The following is a 13,206-nucleotide window of genomic DNA, read 5'->3' as shown; positions in this document are numbered from 1 at the left end:
ATTGGCAACCATTGCTATCTTGAACTTAATAAAGCAATTTTCCCCTAGTTAGGTGTGTTTCGCATCCTTACATTATTCCTATCTCATCTGTCCGGCACATCCTACTGTGTAAAGGGAAGTTATGTTCTTCCAGGTTGATTACATACTGCCACAGTCATTCTCACCTATCTCATCTGCACACCACCAAAGTCATCGAAGCCTGGATCCAGGTGACTTGTGTACCTTTGGGTCTTTCAGCTTTTTGAGCACCTTCTCCCTTGTCATAGTAACTGCACCCGCTTCTCTTCCTTCACACACTGCAACATCAGGCATATTGCTAGTGTCTTGCACAGTGAAGAATAATGTCAAATACTCACTTAGTTCATCAGGCATCTCCTTAATCCCCATTATTATTTCTCCTACCTCATTTTCTAGTGGCCCTATATCCACTCTCATTTCTCTTTCATTTTTAACATACTTGAAAAGAACTTCTACTATCCACTTTGATAGACAGAGAAGCAGTTTTAGCGACAGGTTGCTATCGATGCAATGCTCCTCAGACAGGATGAAGAGATCAATACTCCCCAATGCCATTCAGCTTTACAATTCAACCACCAGGAGTAAGATATGTTAAAGTGCCGGGGTTAGGACTCAATGTATTTAAGTAAACTACTTAAGAACTTTTTAAAAGCTATTATTAATGCTTTTTGAGAGGGTGATTTTAGATGCATATCATATTTTTACTGAGTTAAGTATTGTATGTAATTAGTTTTGCTACAATAAGTGTATGGGACATTGGAAAAAATGTTGAATTTCCCCATGGGGATGAATAAAGTATCTATCTATCTATCTATTTCATCTTTTCCCATCTAGTGATTTTTTTTTAGTTGCTCTTTGTAGGTTTTTAAAAACTTCCCAATCCTCTATCTTCCCACTAATTTTTGCTTTGTTGTATGCCCTTTTTTTTTTACTTTTACAAAAGCTTTGACTTCTCTTGTCAGCCATGGTTGTACTATTTTACCATTTGAGTATTTCTTCATTTTTGGAATACATACTCCCTGCACCTTCCTCATTTTTCCCAGAAATGCACGCCATTGCTGCCCTGCTGACATCCCTGCCAGCAACTCCTTGAATTTACTTTGGCCAACTCCTCTCTCATACCATTTTAATTTCCTTTACTCCACTGAAATACTGCTACATCAGACTTTTATCAAATTTCAAGTTGAACTCAAATCATATTGTGATCACTGGTTCCCATGGGTTTTTTGCCTTAAGCTCCCTAATGGCCTCATTACATAACACCCAATCCAATATAGCTGACCCCTCTAAAAAGCTATCTCTTAGGCATTCAACAAACTCACTCTCTTGAGATCCATTACCAACCTGATTTTCCCAATTAACCTGCCTGCATGTTAAAATCTCCCATGACCACCATAACATTGCCCTTTTGACTCACCTTTTCTATTTCCTGTTATAACCTGTAGTCCACCTCCCAGCCACTGTTGGGAGGCCTATATATAACTGCCATCAACGTCCTTCTACCTTTGCAGTTTCTTAACTCAGCCCACAAGGATTCAACATCTTCCGATCCTGTGTCACATCTTTCTACTGATTTGATGCCATTCTTTACCAGTAGAGCCACACTACCTCTTCTAACTACTTTTCTATCCCTCTGATATAAAGTGTAACCTTGGACATTCAGCTCCCAGCTACAACCATCCTTCAGCCACAATTCAGTGATGGCTACAGCATCATACCTGCCAATCTGTAATAGTACAACAAGACCATCCACTTTATTTCTTACACTACACAGTTTAGATACACCTTGAGTACTGTATTGCTATCCTTTCTGATTCTGCATCCCTAATGTTTCTTGATAGTACAGATATTTGATATATTCATACGAAAGTCCATACATTTAAAACAGTGCGACTTTGAGAGAACGAGTAAATTTTCCACCTGTTAATGAAGTAATATTTCTCTTTGTAGTAAAAGTGACAGTGAAGGTTTTGTAACTCAATTGTTCTAAATTTATTTACATTAGGGCCTGCTGGTACTGGTAAGACTGAATCTGTCAAAGCACTTGGACACCAGCTTGGACGCTTTGTTTTAGTCTTCAACTGCGATGAAACCTTCGATTTCCAGGTACTGTGACTAATTATAATATTTGTTAGTTTTTCAAATTGATATTTTAGTTAACTTGTTTAATTTGATATTTATCATTTGTAATTGTATTGGTTTTGACCATTGTACCTTAAAATGAACATCTTAAGGGGGTGGGATAAGCTTTTAAATGTGTAAAGCCACCAATTTTTATTAAATTACTGAGCAGAGTATCAAAACCTGAAAAGTTGTACTTTTTGTGTTGGCCTGTTAACCTCTAAATTAGTTGCCACACTTCCTACCTTATCTAATTAATTCTTTTAATTCTTAGGCCATGGGTCGCATATTTGTGGGTCTTTGCCAAGTAGGAGCATGGGGTTGTTTTGATGAATTCAATCGCCTGGAGGAACGTATGCTTTCTGCGGTATCACAGCAAATACAGTGCATCCAGGAAGCTCTCCGTGAGCACTCAAATCCCAGCCGTGACAGAAGTACGTAATGTACACCATTTGACTTGATGTTGTTCAGATGAGCCTCTTTTAAAGCTTCCTAATATTTTTAAGGTGTAATCATTTTTAAATTCTGTAGTTTAATTTGGCACAAAGATGAGTATATTTGTGTTTACATTTGGATACGAGATACTGGGGTGGGGGAGGGAGGATATAGAAAAGAAAGGCACATGACATTTTTGAATAAGGAGAATTTAGCCACAGGCTAAAGAACAGAACTGATATGATTAGTGTCAAGAAGGTCCCAAGTAATTCCAGTGCAGCTCTAGGTATGTTCATGTGGTCACCACTAATGAAAAAGATAGAGGAGAATAGTTGAAAGGTAATTAGTTGAAATAGTAGAATGGTGATGATAAGTGAAAACTCTTAAAACAGAAAGGAATAGTAAAATTGTAAAGGTCAAAGACTGGATTTATGGAGTTCAGGAAAACTTGCAATTCTAGTTTGACAAGGAAAGAAGTGATTGCTGGACTTGTTCTGGGCAGTGAGGCAGGTCAAGTGAAGCAATCCTTGATCCGGAATCATTTGGAAACTATTGTATGAGCTTTGGGTACTGATGGAAAAGAACAAGGCGTCATCTAGAGTACAAGTATTTAACTGGAGAATGAAAATTTCTGGTTGAGGTAAAATTGGCATTTTGTGTTAATGATTTAATCGTAAAGTGTAATTAAGTACCAAACTTGGTGGGAAGGTAGGACGGTGCTAAATGAATGGGCAATGAGGTGGCTGGGTATAATGTGAAGAAAGTGCAAAAGGCAGGATGGGTTGGAGTACCAAAATAAGGAAGTACTGTGGCATTGTCATGAGACCTCGTTTTAATAAGTGTAATGTTAGCAAGTCTTCCTTGATTTAGTCTCCGTCCCTGAAAGAATAAGTGTAACGTGTATTCACTAGATTTTTCTTGGGTGTTTGTCATGCGAGAGAATGAAGTTAACCTATAGTTGAGTTGGGAGAGGTTATCTCCCTTTTAATAGGAAAATGTTCCTTGGCTTCCTACTGGTCGGTTCCTCTTAATTTTTTTAAGTATTAAGGTCAGACATTTTTAAGAAGGTTGTAAATGTTTGGAATTCTCTACCTCAGTGCTGTGGATGCTCAGACATTTTATTATAGTCTTTGTGGATATTAAATGAATGGAGGAATGTTGGGATAGGACAGGTAAATGAACTTAAAGCACATAATTAGTTACGGTCAGCTTTAACACAGGGAGGTGGAGCAGGCCATATTGCCTCAAATGTGCTTCCACATTCAATACTCTAATCTGATTCTGGTCTCAACTCCATATCTCATTATCATAATCTTCTATTTTCCAAAAATCTAAATCTAACTTAACCTTGGATTTACACAATGATGTAGCTCTCACAGTTCTGTGAATTATTATTATTATTAATCCTTCCAAAGAATAAATTCCCCCCATCTCTAAAATCCAGTAATTGCCCTTGTATGTGTTTTGCCCCACAGTAAGAACTGTTCTCTCAGCATACACTTTTTAGAGTCCCTTCAGTATTCTGTAGGGTTCAGTTAAATCACTTCTCATTCTTCGAATTTCCAGAAGATTTAGCCTTAATCTTCTCCATCATAAGATCATCCATTCATATTCATAAGCTGTAAGAGCAGAATTAGACGATTTGGCCTGTCAGGTCTGCTCCGCTATTTCATCATGGCATGATCCAGTTTTCCTCTCAGCCCCAGTCTCCTGCCTTCTCTCCATATCCCTGCATGCCTTGACCAATCAAGAATCCACCAAATTCTGCCTTACATATACATCAAGACTTAATTGTTTGTTCTAAACCCCTTGTAATAAAAGTCCAGCATACCATCCCTTTTCTTGATATTTGTTGTGGTGACAATTTTATTTAATTTTTCTGTGAATATATTGAGATTTATCTCACACAATTTTGAAAGCTTTTCTCTATTCTGTCACCCAAAGTGGTTGACCACACATTTCTGTTTATTGTTCTCTGTACTCAGGAGATACTATTGCAATTCACGTTCACATTAAACTTTATAAACCTGTACTTTTTATAATCATTGATAATGATTAAAATTAGCTGAAGCAAAGGCAGAAATCCTGTAGCACCCCACTTGGTTCAGATTGCTAACTTGGAAAGTGCTACTTTCATTTGGTTGGTTAATTGATCCTCTGTGCAAACTAATAAATCATCAAAATAATTAGCTCTTATCGTGCAGTGACCTAAATATCACTTTTGAACATCTGGACACTTATATTTGCTGCTTATATCCTCACATTTCTACTATAATTGTTAAATACTATTTCCCATTCATAAATTCATTGTGTGAAGTATTGGCTTTGCCATTATCTGAACTTTAATTTTCTTTCAGCATCCCCTACGATCACCTGCGAGCTGTTGAACAAGCAAGTGAAAGTCAGGGCAGATATGGCTATTTTCATTACTATGAATCCAGGTTATGCTGGTCGCTCCAACCTACCCGATAACTTGAAAAAGCTTTTCCGCAGTTTAGCAATGACAAAACCTGACCGTCAGCTCATTGCACAAGTAATGTTGTATTCACAAGGATTCCGTACTGCTGAAACCCTTGCAAACAAGATTGTTCCATTTTTCAAGTAAGTATCTTTAACTTCAGCTGTACTGTAGCTCACTTGTATTGCACTCTTTTTTTTGCTTTGAGTCTTTTAGCATAAATTAAAATGTATACTTTGTATGACTAGGATTAGAAGTTTAATTTTTTACTTTTCTATTCATAAGAGTTGTTTAAATGATTTATTTCTCCCCCCTCCGCAGGCTTTGTGATGAGCAGTTATCATCCCAGAGCCACTACGATTTTGGCCTCCGTGCTCTGAAGAGTGTATTAGTAAGTGCCGGTAATGTGAAGCGTGAGAGAATTCAGAAGATTAAGAAAGAGAAGGGAGAACGTGGTGAGGATGTTGATGAAGCAGATATTGCAGAGAACTTGCCTGAGCAAGAGGTTAGTAGTCTAGCCCAGTACTGGCTGTCAATTCATATCATTCATTTCAAACCATAAAACTTTAAATTGTATTTTGTTGTAATTCTACTCAAGTCACCTATCAACCACCACTTCAAAAGTATATAGAAGGCTGCGTGACCTCCACAGCCGCCTGTGGCAATGAATTCCACTGATTCATTACTCTCTGGCTAAAGAAATTCCTCCTCATCTCTGTCTAAATGGACTTCGCTCTATTCTGAGGCTGTGCCCTCTGGTCCTAGACTCGCCCACTATAGAAAGTGTCCTCTCTGCATCCAGCTAGATATACCAGCTAGTTGAGTGGTGTCGCAACAACATCAGTAAGAGATGAGGAGGAATTTTTTAATACCCTGAGAGTAGTGAATCTGTGGAATGCTCTGCCACAGACTGCGGTGGAAACCCAAGTCTGTGGGTATATTTAAGGCGGAAGTTGATCATTTCCTGATCAGTCAGTGAGTAGGCAGGTGTATGGGGTTGTGTGGGATCTGGGATCAGCCATGATGGAATGCAGGGGCAAAGTTGATGGGCTGAATGGACTAATTCTGCTCCTATGTCTTATGGTCTTTACTTAGATAAGGGACCCAAAAACACTCAGTACTCCCAAGTACTGTCTGACCATTGCTTACGAAGCATCAGCATTACATGCTGCTTCTTATCTAGTCCACTGGAAATGAATGCTAACAATGCATTTGCCTTCCTTGCCACTGACTCAGCCTGCAAGTTAACCTTTTGGGAATCCTGCAGAAGGATTCCCAAGTCCCTTTGCACTTCCAATTTTTGAAGTTTCTCCCCATTTAGAAAATAGTCCATGTCTTTATTCTTTCTATCAAAATGCATGACCATACATTTACCTACACTATATTCCGTCTACCACTTCTTTGCCCATTTTCCCAATCTAAGTCCTTCTTCAGACTCCTTGCTTCCTCTGCACTACTTGACCCTCTATCTATCTTCATATTGTCCACAAGCTTTACCACAAAGCTATCAATTCTGTTATCCAAATCATTGACAGATAATATGAAAAAAGTATTCCCAACACTGACCCCTGCAGAGCACCACTAGTCAATGGCAGCCAACTGGATAAGTCTGCCTTAATTCCCACTCTTTGCCTCCTCCAAGTCAGCCAATTTTCTAACCATTATCATTCCTGTAACACTGAGCGTCATAGGAAGTAATTCCTGCCTGTGGCCATCAAACTTTACAACTCCTCCCTCGGAGTGTCAGATATCCTGAGCCGATAGGCTGGTCCTGGACTTATTTCCACTTGGCACGATTAAGTTATTTTTATTTAATTATTTATGGTTTTATATTGCTATATTTCTACACTATTCTTGGTTGGTGCGGCTGTAAAGAAACCCAATTTCCCTTAGGATCAATAAAGTATGTCTGTCTGTATTACCATGGACAGCTTCGTGTGTGATATCTTTTCAAAGGTCTTCTGGGAAACCAAGTAAACAACATCCAATGATTCTCCTTTCTCTATCTTGCCTGTTCTTAAATAATTCCAACAGATTTCCCAGCTAACTTTTCCCCTTAAGGAAACCATTGCTGATTTTAGCCTATTTTATGTGCTCCAAGTACCCTGAAATCTCATCCTTAATAATGGACTCCCAGCATATTTCCAACTTCTGAAGTCAGGCTAACTGACATACAATTTCCTTTCTTCTGCCTCCCTTCCTCCTTCAAGAATAGAGTGACATTTGCAATTTTCCAGTCCTCTGGAAATATTCCAGAATCTAGTGATTCTTGATCATTACTGGTGCCTCCACAACCTCCTCAGCTACCTCTTTCAGAACCCTGGGTGTTGTCCATCTGGTCCAAGTGACTTTACCTTCAGACCTTGCATGTTTCAAAGCACCCTCTAACTACTAGTAGCAACAGCACTCACTTCTGCCCCCTGACACTTCCGAATTTCTGGTATACTGCTCATGTCTTCCATAGTGAAATCTGACACAAAGTATTAAGTTTATAAGCCATTTATTTGTCCCCCATTACTACATCTCCTGCTTCATTGTCCAATGGTTGGATATTCACTCTCACCTTTCTTTTATTCTTGATATATTTGAAGAAACTTTTGGTATCCTCTTTTATGTTATTAGCTAGTGTACCTTCATATTTCACCTTTTTTCTCCTTGTGGTTTTTTTTTAGTTACCTTCTGTTGATCTTTAAAAGCTTTCCACTCACCTACTTCCCACTAATTTTATATGCCCTCTCTTTTGCTTTTATGCTGTCTTTGACTTGCCTTGTCAGCAATGGTGCCCTCATCCTCTCTTTAGAGTACTTCTTCATCTTTGGGATGTATTTATCCTGTTGCTTCCAAATTGCCCCCAGAAGCTTTGACCATTGTTGTTCTACCATCATCCCTGCTAATGTTCTCTTCCAGTCAACTTTGGGCAGCTCATGCCTCTAAAAGTTCCTTTACTCCACTGTAATACATGATACATCTGACTTTACATATACCCTCTCAAATTGCAAGGTGAATTCTATTGTTATTAGGATCACTGCCTTCTCAGGGTTCCTTTACCTTAAACTTAATCAAATCTGGTTCATTACACATCACCCAGTTGAGAATTGCCTTTCCCTCGGTGGGCTCAACTGCGAGCAGCTCTTAAAAAAATCATCTCGTAGGGATTCTACAAATTCCCTCACTTGGGATTGAAACACTAACCTAATTTTTCCAATCTACCTGCATCTTGAAATCCCCCATTACTATCATAACTTTGCCCTTTTTTACATACCTTTTCTATCTCCTGCTGTAATTTATATCCTGTATCTGACTACTATTTGGAGGCCTGTATATAATTCCCATCAGGGTCTTTTTACCCTTCCAGTTTCTTAACTCTACCCTCAATATTTTACATCTTCTGATTCTGTGTCACCTCTTTAAGGAATTAATTTTTTTTAACCAACAGAGCTACCCCACTCCCTCAGCCTACCTGCCTATCCTGTCGATACAAGGTATATTCTTGGATGTTAAGTTCCCAATTGTGATCTTTCAGCCATGACTCAATGATGCCCACAGAATCATACCTGCCAGTCTTTAATTGCACTAGAAGATAATCTACCTTATTCTGTGTACTCTTACATTCAAATATAACACCTACAGTTCTCTATTCATTGCCTTTTTCAAATTTACCCCTTCAACTCATTCCTTTGATTGCGATTTTGCCCAATCATCTGCCTGTCCTTCCTCACGGTCTCACTACACACTGCATCTGGTTATATACCAACTGCCCCATCCTCAGCCCTATATCATTCCATTTCCCATCCCCTTGCCATATTGGTTCCCCCTCAGGTTCAGGCGGAACCTGTCCTTTTTGTAGGGTCAAACGTTCTCCAGAAGAGACCCCAGTGATCCAGAAATCTGAAACCCTACCATCTACACCAATTCCTCAGTCACATATTCATCTACCAAATCATCCTATTCTTGGCGCATGGCACAGTCAACAATCTAGAGATCTGGAGGTCCTGTTTTTCAGCTTTCTAGTTAACTCTTCAAGACCTCTTCCCATTCCCTACCTATGTTGTTGGATGCTCACCCTCCGTTTTAGAACGCTTTGGACCAGATCCAATGCACCCCTGACCCTAGCACAATACTATCCAGATGTCTTTCACGGTCACAGAGTCTCCTGTCTGTTCCACTAACAATGCTGCACTCCTCCCCTTTCCCTTCTGAACCACAGAGCCATACTCAGTGCCAGAGACCTAGTCACTGCAGATTCCCCCGGTAGGTCATTTTCCCCCAGCAGTATCCAAAGCGGTATACTTGTAGGGGAACAGACATGGGCGTACACTGCACTGGCAGGCTATTCCTATCTTGGCAGTCACCCAGGTACCTGCCGTTTGCAACTTAGGGGTGACTACCTCCTTGTAGCTCCTATTTATCACCTCCTCATTCTCTTGTATGAGCTAATATTGCTTGAAATCTTGTTATTTGTCCTAATGACACTGCAGAATGTTTACATTAATTCTAATGGCATTAGAACGTCATGCTTATTATCCATTGGTTGCTCATTAGGTGTTGATGAGCTGCTGCTTTAAACTACTGTAGTGTTATTCAATGCAAAACCAAGGTACAGTATATCCCTATTGATATTTAAGGTACAGGGATAGGATTTCCTCACACTGGATGATAGACAATTTGGGGAGCAGCAGTGGTATGGGAAGGATGCAGCACTTGTAATGGTTGATATTCCCAATATCTTTTTCCTAGTTCAAGGTGATAAAATACACACATTTGGTGATACTGGTAATAATCTCATTACTTTAAAAAAGATCTGATCTGTACTTGATTGAGCATTTTTAAAGTTTAGTAACAGATGAGGCATGTCTCTGAGATGTCATATTATGAATATTTTAACCCACCAACAGATTCTGATCCAGAGTGTTTGTGAGACGATGGTCCCCAAACTGGTTGCAGAAGACATTCCACTGCTTTTCAGTCTTTTGTCTGATGTGTTCCCTGGGATAGCATACCATCGTGGAGCAATGACTGAACTTCGTGAGGAACTGAAGAAGGTTTGTCAGGAAATGTACCTTACTTATGGAGATGGTGAAGATGTTGGTGGAATGTGGGTGGAAAAGGTAAGTTTGATTTTCTTTATAGTTCCAATAGGAATGCTTTTATCAAAATTGAACTTTATTTTGGTGTGTACAGTTAACTTTAGTTTAACATACATGTTCTATTTTAGGTCCTACAACTATATCAAATCTCTCAGATAAATCATGGTTTGATGATGGTTGGGCCATCAGGCAGTGGAAAAAGTATGGCATGGCGTGTTTTACTAAAAGCCCTTGAACGACTTGAGGGCATAGAAGGTGTTGCTCACATAATTGATCCAAAAGCAACTAGTAAGGACCATTTATATGGAACATTAGACCCTAATACCAGAGAATGGACTGATGGATTGTTCACACATGTTCTTAGAAAGTAAGTTGGATACTAGAAATATTGCACATTTGTGCTTTCGCTAATTTTACGCCTTCCAAGAAAATATTTTGCTCTCTGGTTCAATTTAAGTTCTGGTTTCCCCTTGTACTTGGCACAAAAGTCAAAGTCAAAAAATTAAGTTTATTGTGCATGAATGCTCAGGTGCAATGAAAGACTTGCAGCAGCATTGCAGGCACATTGCATCATATTAGTAGTATTCACAAGGAAAATGAGCTATTTTTACAAGAATTATAAGTCTATTTTAGTTCAAAGCGATCAAAGTAGTCAGAGTGTTGCTAAACTGTAGTGATTAGTGTTTAGGCTAGGCCATTATTTATAGAAGTTCATTATTAAATCACAAAAGTTTTATATATTCAGTCCTAGCAGGGTCCCTTTATTCCATTTGCACTCCACCAACTTGGGTTGGGAACAGCTCTAACTCTTAGTTTGGATGGCTTAACTGCTACTCAAATAAATTTAGTTAAGTGTCTATAGTAACTCATGATTTTTTATTGATTTTTAAAAAAAACTATTATAAACTACTGAATTTAAAACTAGTTGAGCATCATTTGCATGAACATGAAATTTTCTGTCTTTCAGGATCATTGACAACGTACGAGGTGAGCTGCAGAAGCGTCAGTGGATTATCTTTGATGGTGATGTGGATCCAGAGTGGGTAGAAAACTTAAATTCAGTTTTGGATGACAACAAATTGCTTACCCTGCCCAATGGAGAACGTCTCAGTCTTCCACCAAATGTAAGAAAATTTATGAACAATTTATACAGAACTTGTGCTTGCCAAAAATGTACACACCTTAAATATCTCTTAGATATTTTAACTAGACTTGCCCATTCATTTTCTTGCTCACCTCTATTCAAGGCCCTAAACAGTCCTTCCAGGTGAGGCAACACTTCACCTGTGAATCTTTTTGGGGTTGTCTATTGTATCCAGAACTCCCAATTACTCCTGATGTGGCTTCCTCTACATTGGTGAGACCCAATGTAAATTGGGGGGCTGCTTTGTCAAGCATCTCTGTTCCATCTACCAAAAATGAAACTTCCCGGTGCCCAGCTATTTTTATCCTATTCCCATTTGACTTCTGACATTTTTGTGTACGTTGCATTGTATTTCCAGCATTTGCAGAAACTCTTGTGATTAGATTTTTTTTTTTAATGTTTTCCTTTCTATAGGTACGGATTATGTTTGAGGTCCAAGACTTGAAATATGCGACACTAGCCACTGTATCCAGATGCGGAATGGTATGGTTTAGTGAAGATGTCCTCAGCACAGATATGATCTTCAATAACTTCTTGGCCAGACTGCGTAGCATTCCACTGGATGAGGGAGAGGATGAGGCTCAGCGAAGACGCAAGAGTAAAGATGAGGAGGAGCAAGAAACAGCTTCCCCAATGCTTCAGGTATAGATTTACTGAATTTTCTGTGCAAAAAATATTTGTACGCTAAACTTATCTGAGCATTAAAAAAAATCAGATTATTTAAATAACAAGAAAAATGTATAGGCTGTATTAAAGAGAAAACTGGTGATATAGCTCTCCTTACTAAATAACAAGAATGTTAGTTTTCCCACAAGAATATATCATGCAAAGTATTTTCTAATTTTTTAAAAATGTGGATTACTTTAGAGTATCTCCAATAGGATTTTTCTCATTACTTAATAATTTAAAGTATGATTCTTGGCTGGAATATCAGTAAATATTACTTTCCCCTTCTACCCAATATCTTTTCTAGAACTTTTATCAAATATCTGATTTAATAACTTTGTACAGGAGCTTCACACAATATTGTTTTTTTAAAAACAGATACAAAGAGATGTGGTAACAGTTCTGCAGCCATACTTCACTTCAACTGGTCTAATAATAAAAGCTGTAGAGCATGCTGCTAAAATGGAACACATTATGGATTTTACCCGATTACGATGCCTTGGTTCCCTTTTCTCTATGCTGCATCAAGCTTGTCGAAATATTGCATTATATAATGCAAACCATCCGGACTTTCCAATGCAGAGTGACCAGTTGGAACGCTACATTCAGGTGCGATGGCAGTTTTACAATTTGTTCATTATGACCTTGATGTGATTAGCTCTTCTACGTAACTTTATATTTCTTTACTTTTCTTTGACTAGAAATATCTAATTTATGCGATTCTTTGGTCACTTTCGGGTGATGCACGTTTGAAGATGAGAGCAGAACTTGGTGAATATCTCAGACGAATTACAACCATTCCACTTCCAAGCACACCAAACATGCCGATCATTGACTTTGAGGTAGGAAATCTGTGATACTAATTCTAGATTTCTTTGTCTTTTCAATAGTTTATATTCTAAAATTTGTTTAGAATACAAAAGTTGTTGATTGGAATACATTCCCAAGCAACTGACAGAATTAAAATTTAGCATGATTTTATTGATTGATAATATGTAACATTTTGAATATACTAGAGTTAAGGGGTACTAAAGCGGTTAACCTATCGTAACAAATTATTGATCATGGCACTGAAGGGAGATTGTTGTCCCATCATGTTTTTTGTAGTGCTCTTACTGATTTTCTCCCATCATATTTTTTCATGTAGCTATCCAATTTCCATTTTCAAAGACAGTATGGAATCTGATGCTACTACTATTTCAGACTATGACTTGTGAAATTTATTAAAATACATCATGCCATCTCTGTTTCTTTGGTGATTTCTTGTTAAAAAAAAA

The 13,206-nt window shown here is 38.3% G+C and overlaps 1 protein-coding gene across 2 annotated transcripts in view; it reads left to right on the top strand.

The window, feature by feature from the left end:
• Positions 1 to 13,206, top strand: part of dync1h1 (dynein, cytoplasmic 1, heavy chain 1) — a 104,838-nt gene that overhangs the window by 34,814 nt on the left and 56,818 nt on the right. For both annotated transcript variants that reach the window (XM_073039644.1, XM_073039643.1), the window contains exons 28-37: positions 2,024 to 2,124; positions 2,414 to 2,573; positions 4,932 to 5,175; positions 5,354 to 5,537; positions 9,928 to 10,140; positions 10,248 to 10,486; positions 11,087 to 11,243; positions 11,678 to 11,905; positions 12,308 to 12,538; positions 12,631 to 12,771. In XM_073039644.1, the coding sequence (XP_072895745.1) occupies positions 2,024 to 2,124; positions 2,414 to 2,573; positions 4,932 to 5,175; positions 5,354 to 5,537; positions 9,928 to 10,140; positions 10,248 to 10,486; positions 11,087 to 11,243; positions 11,678 to 11,905; positions 12,308 to 12,538; positions 12,631 to 12,771 (1,898 nt within the window). The remainder of the gene's footprint in view (positions 1 to 2,023; positions 2,125 to 2,413; positions 2,574 to 4,931; positions 5,176 to 5,353; positions 5,538 to 9,927; positions 10,141 to 10,247; positions 10,487 to 11,086; positions 11,244 to 11,677; positions 11,906 to 12,307; positions 12,539 to 12,630; positions 12,772 to 13,206) is intronic.

Source organism: Hemitrygon akajei, chromosome 3 (genome assembly GCF_048418815.1).
Source record: "Hemitrygon akajei chromosome 3, sHemAka1.3, whole genome shotgun sequence".
Classification (NCBI taxonomy): domain Eukaryota; kingdom Metazoa; phylum Chordata; class Chondrichthyes; order Myliobatiformes; family Dasyatidae; genus Hemitrygon; species Hemitrygon akajei.
Note: the sequence above shows the minus strand (reverse complement) of the source record. Positions and strands in the feature narration are given on the sequence as shown.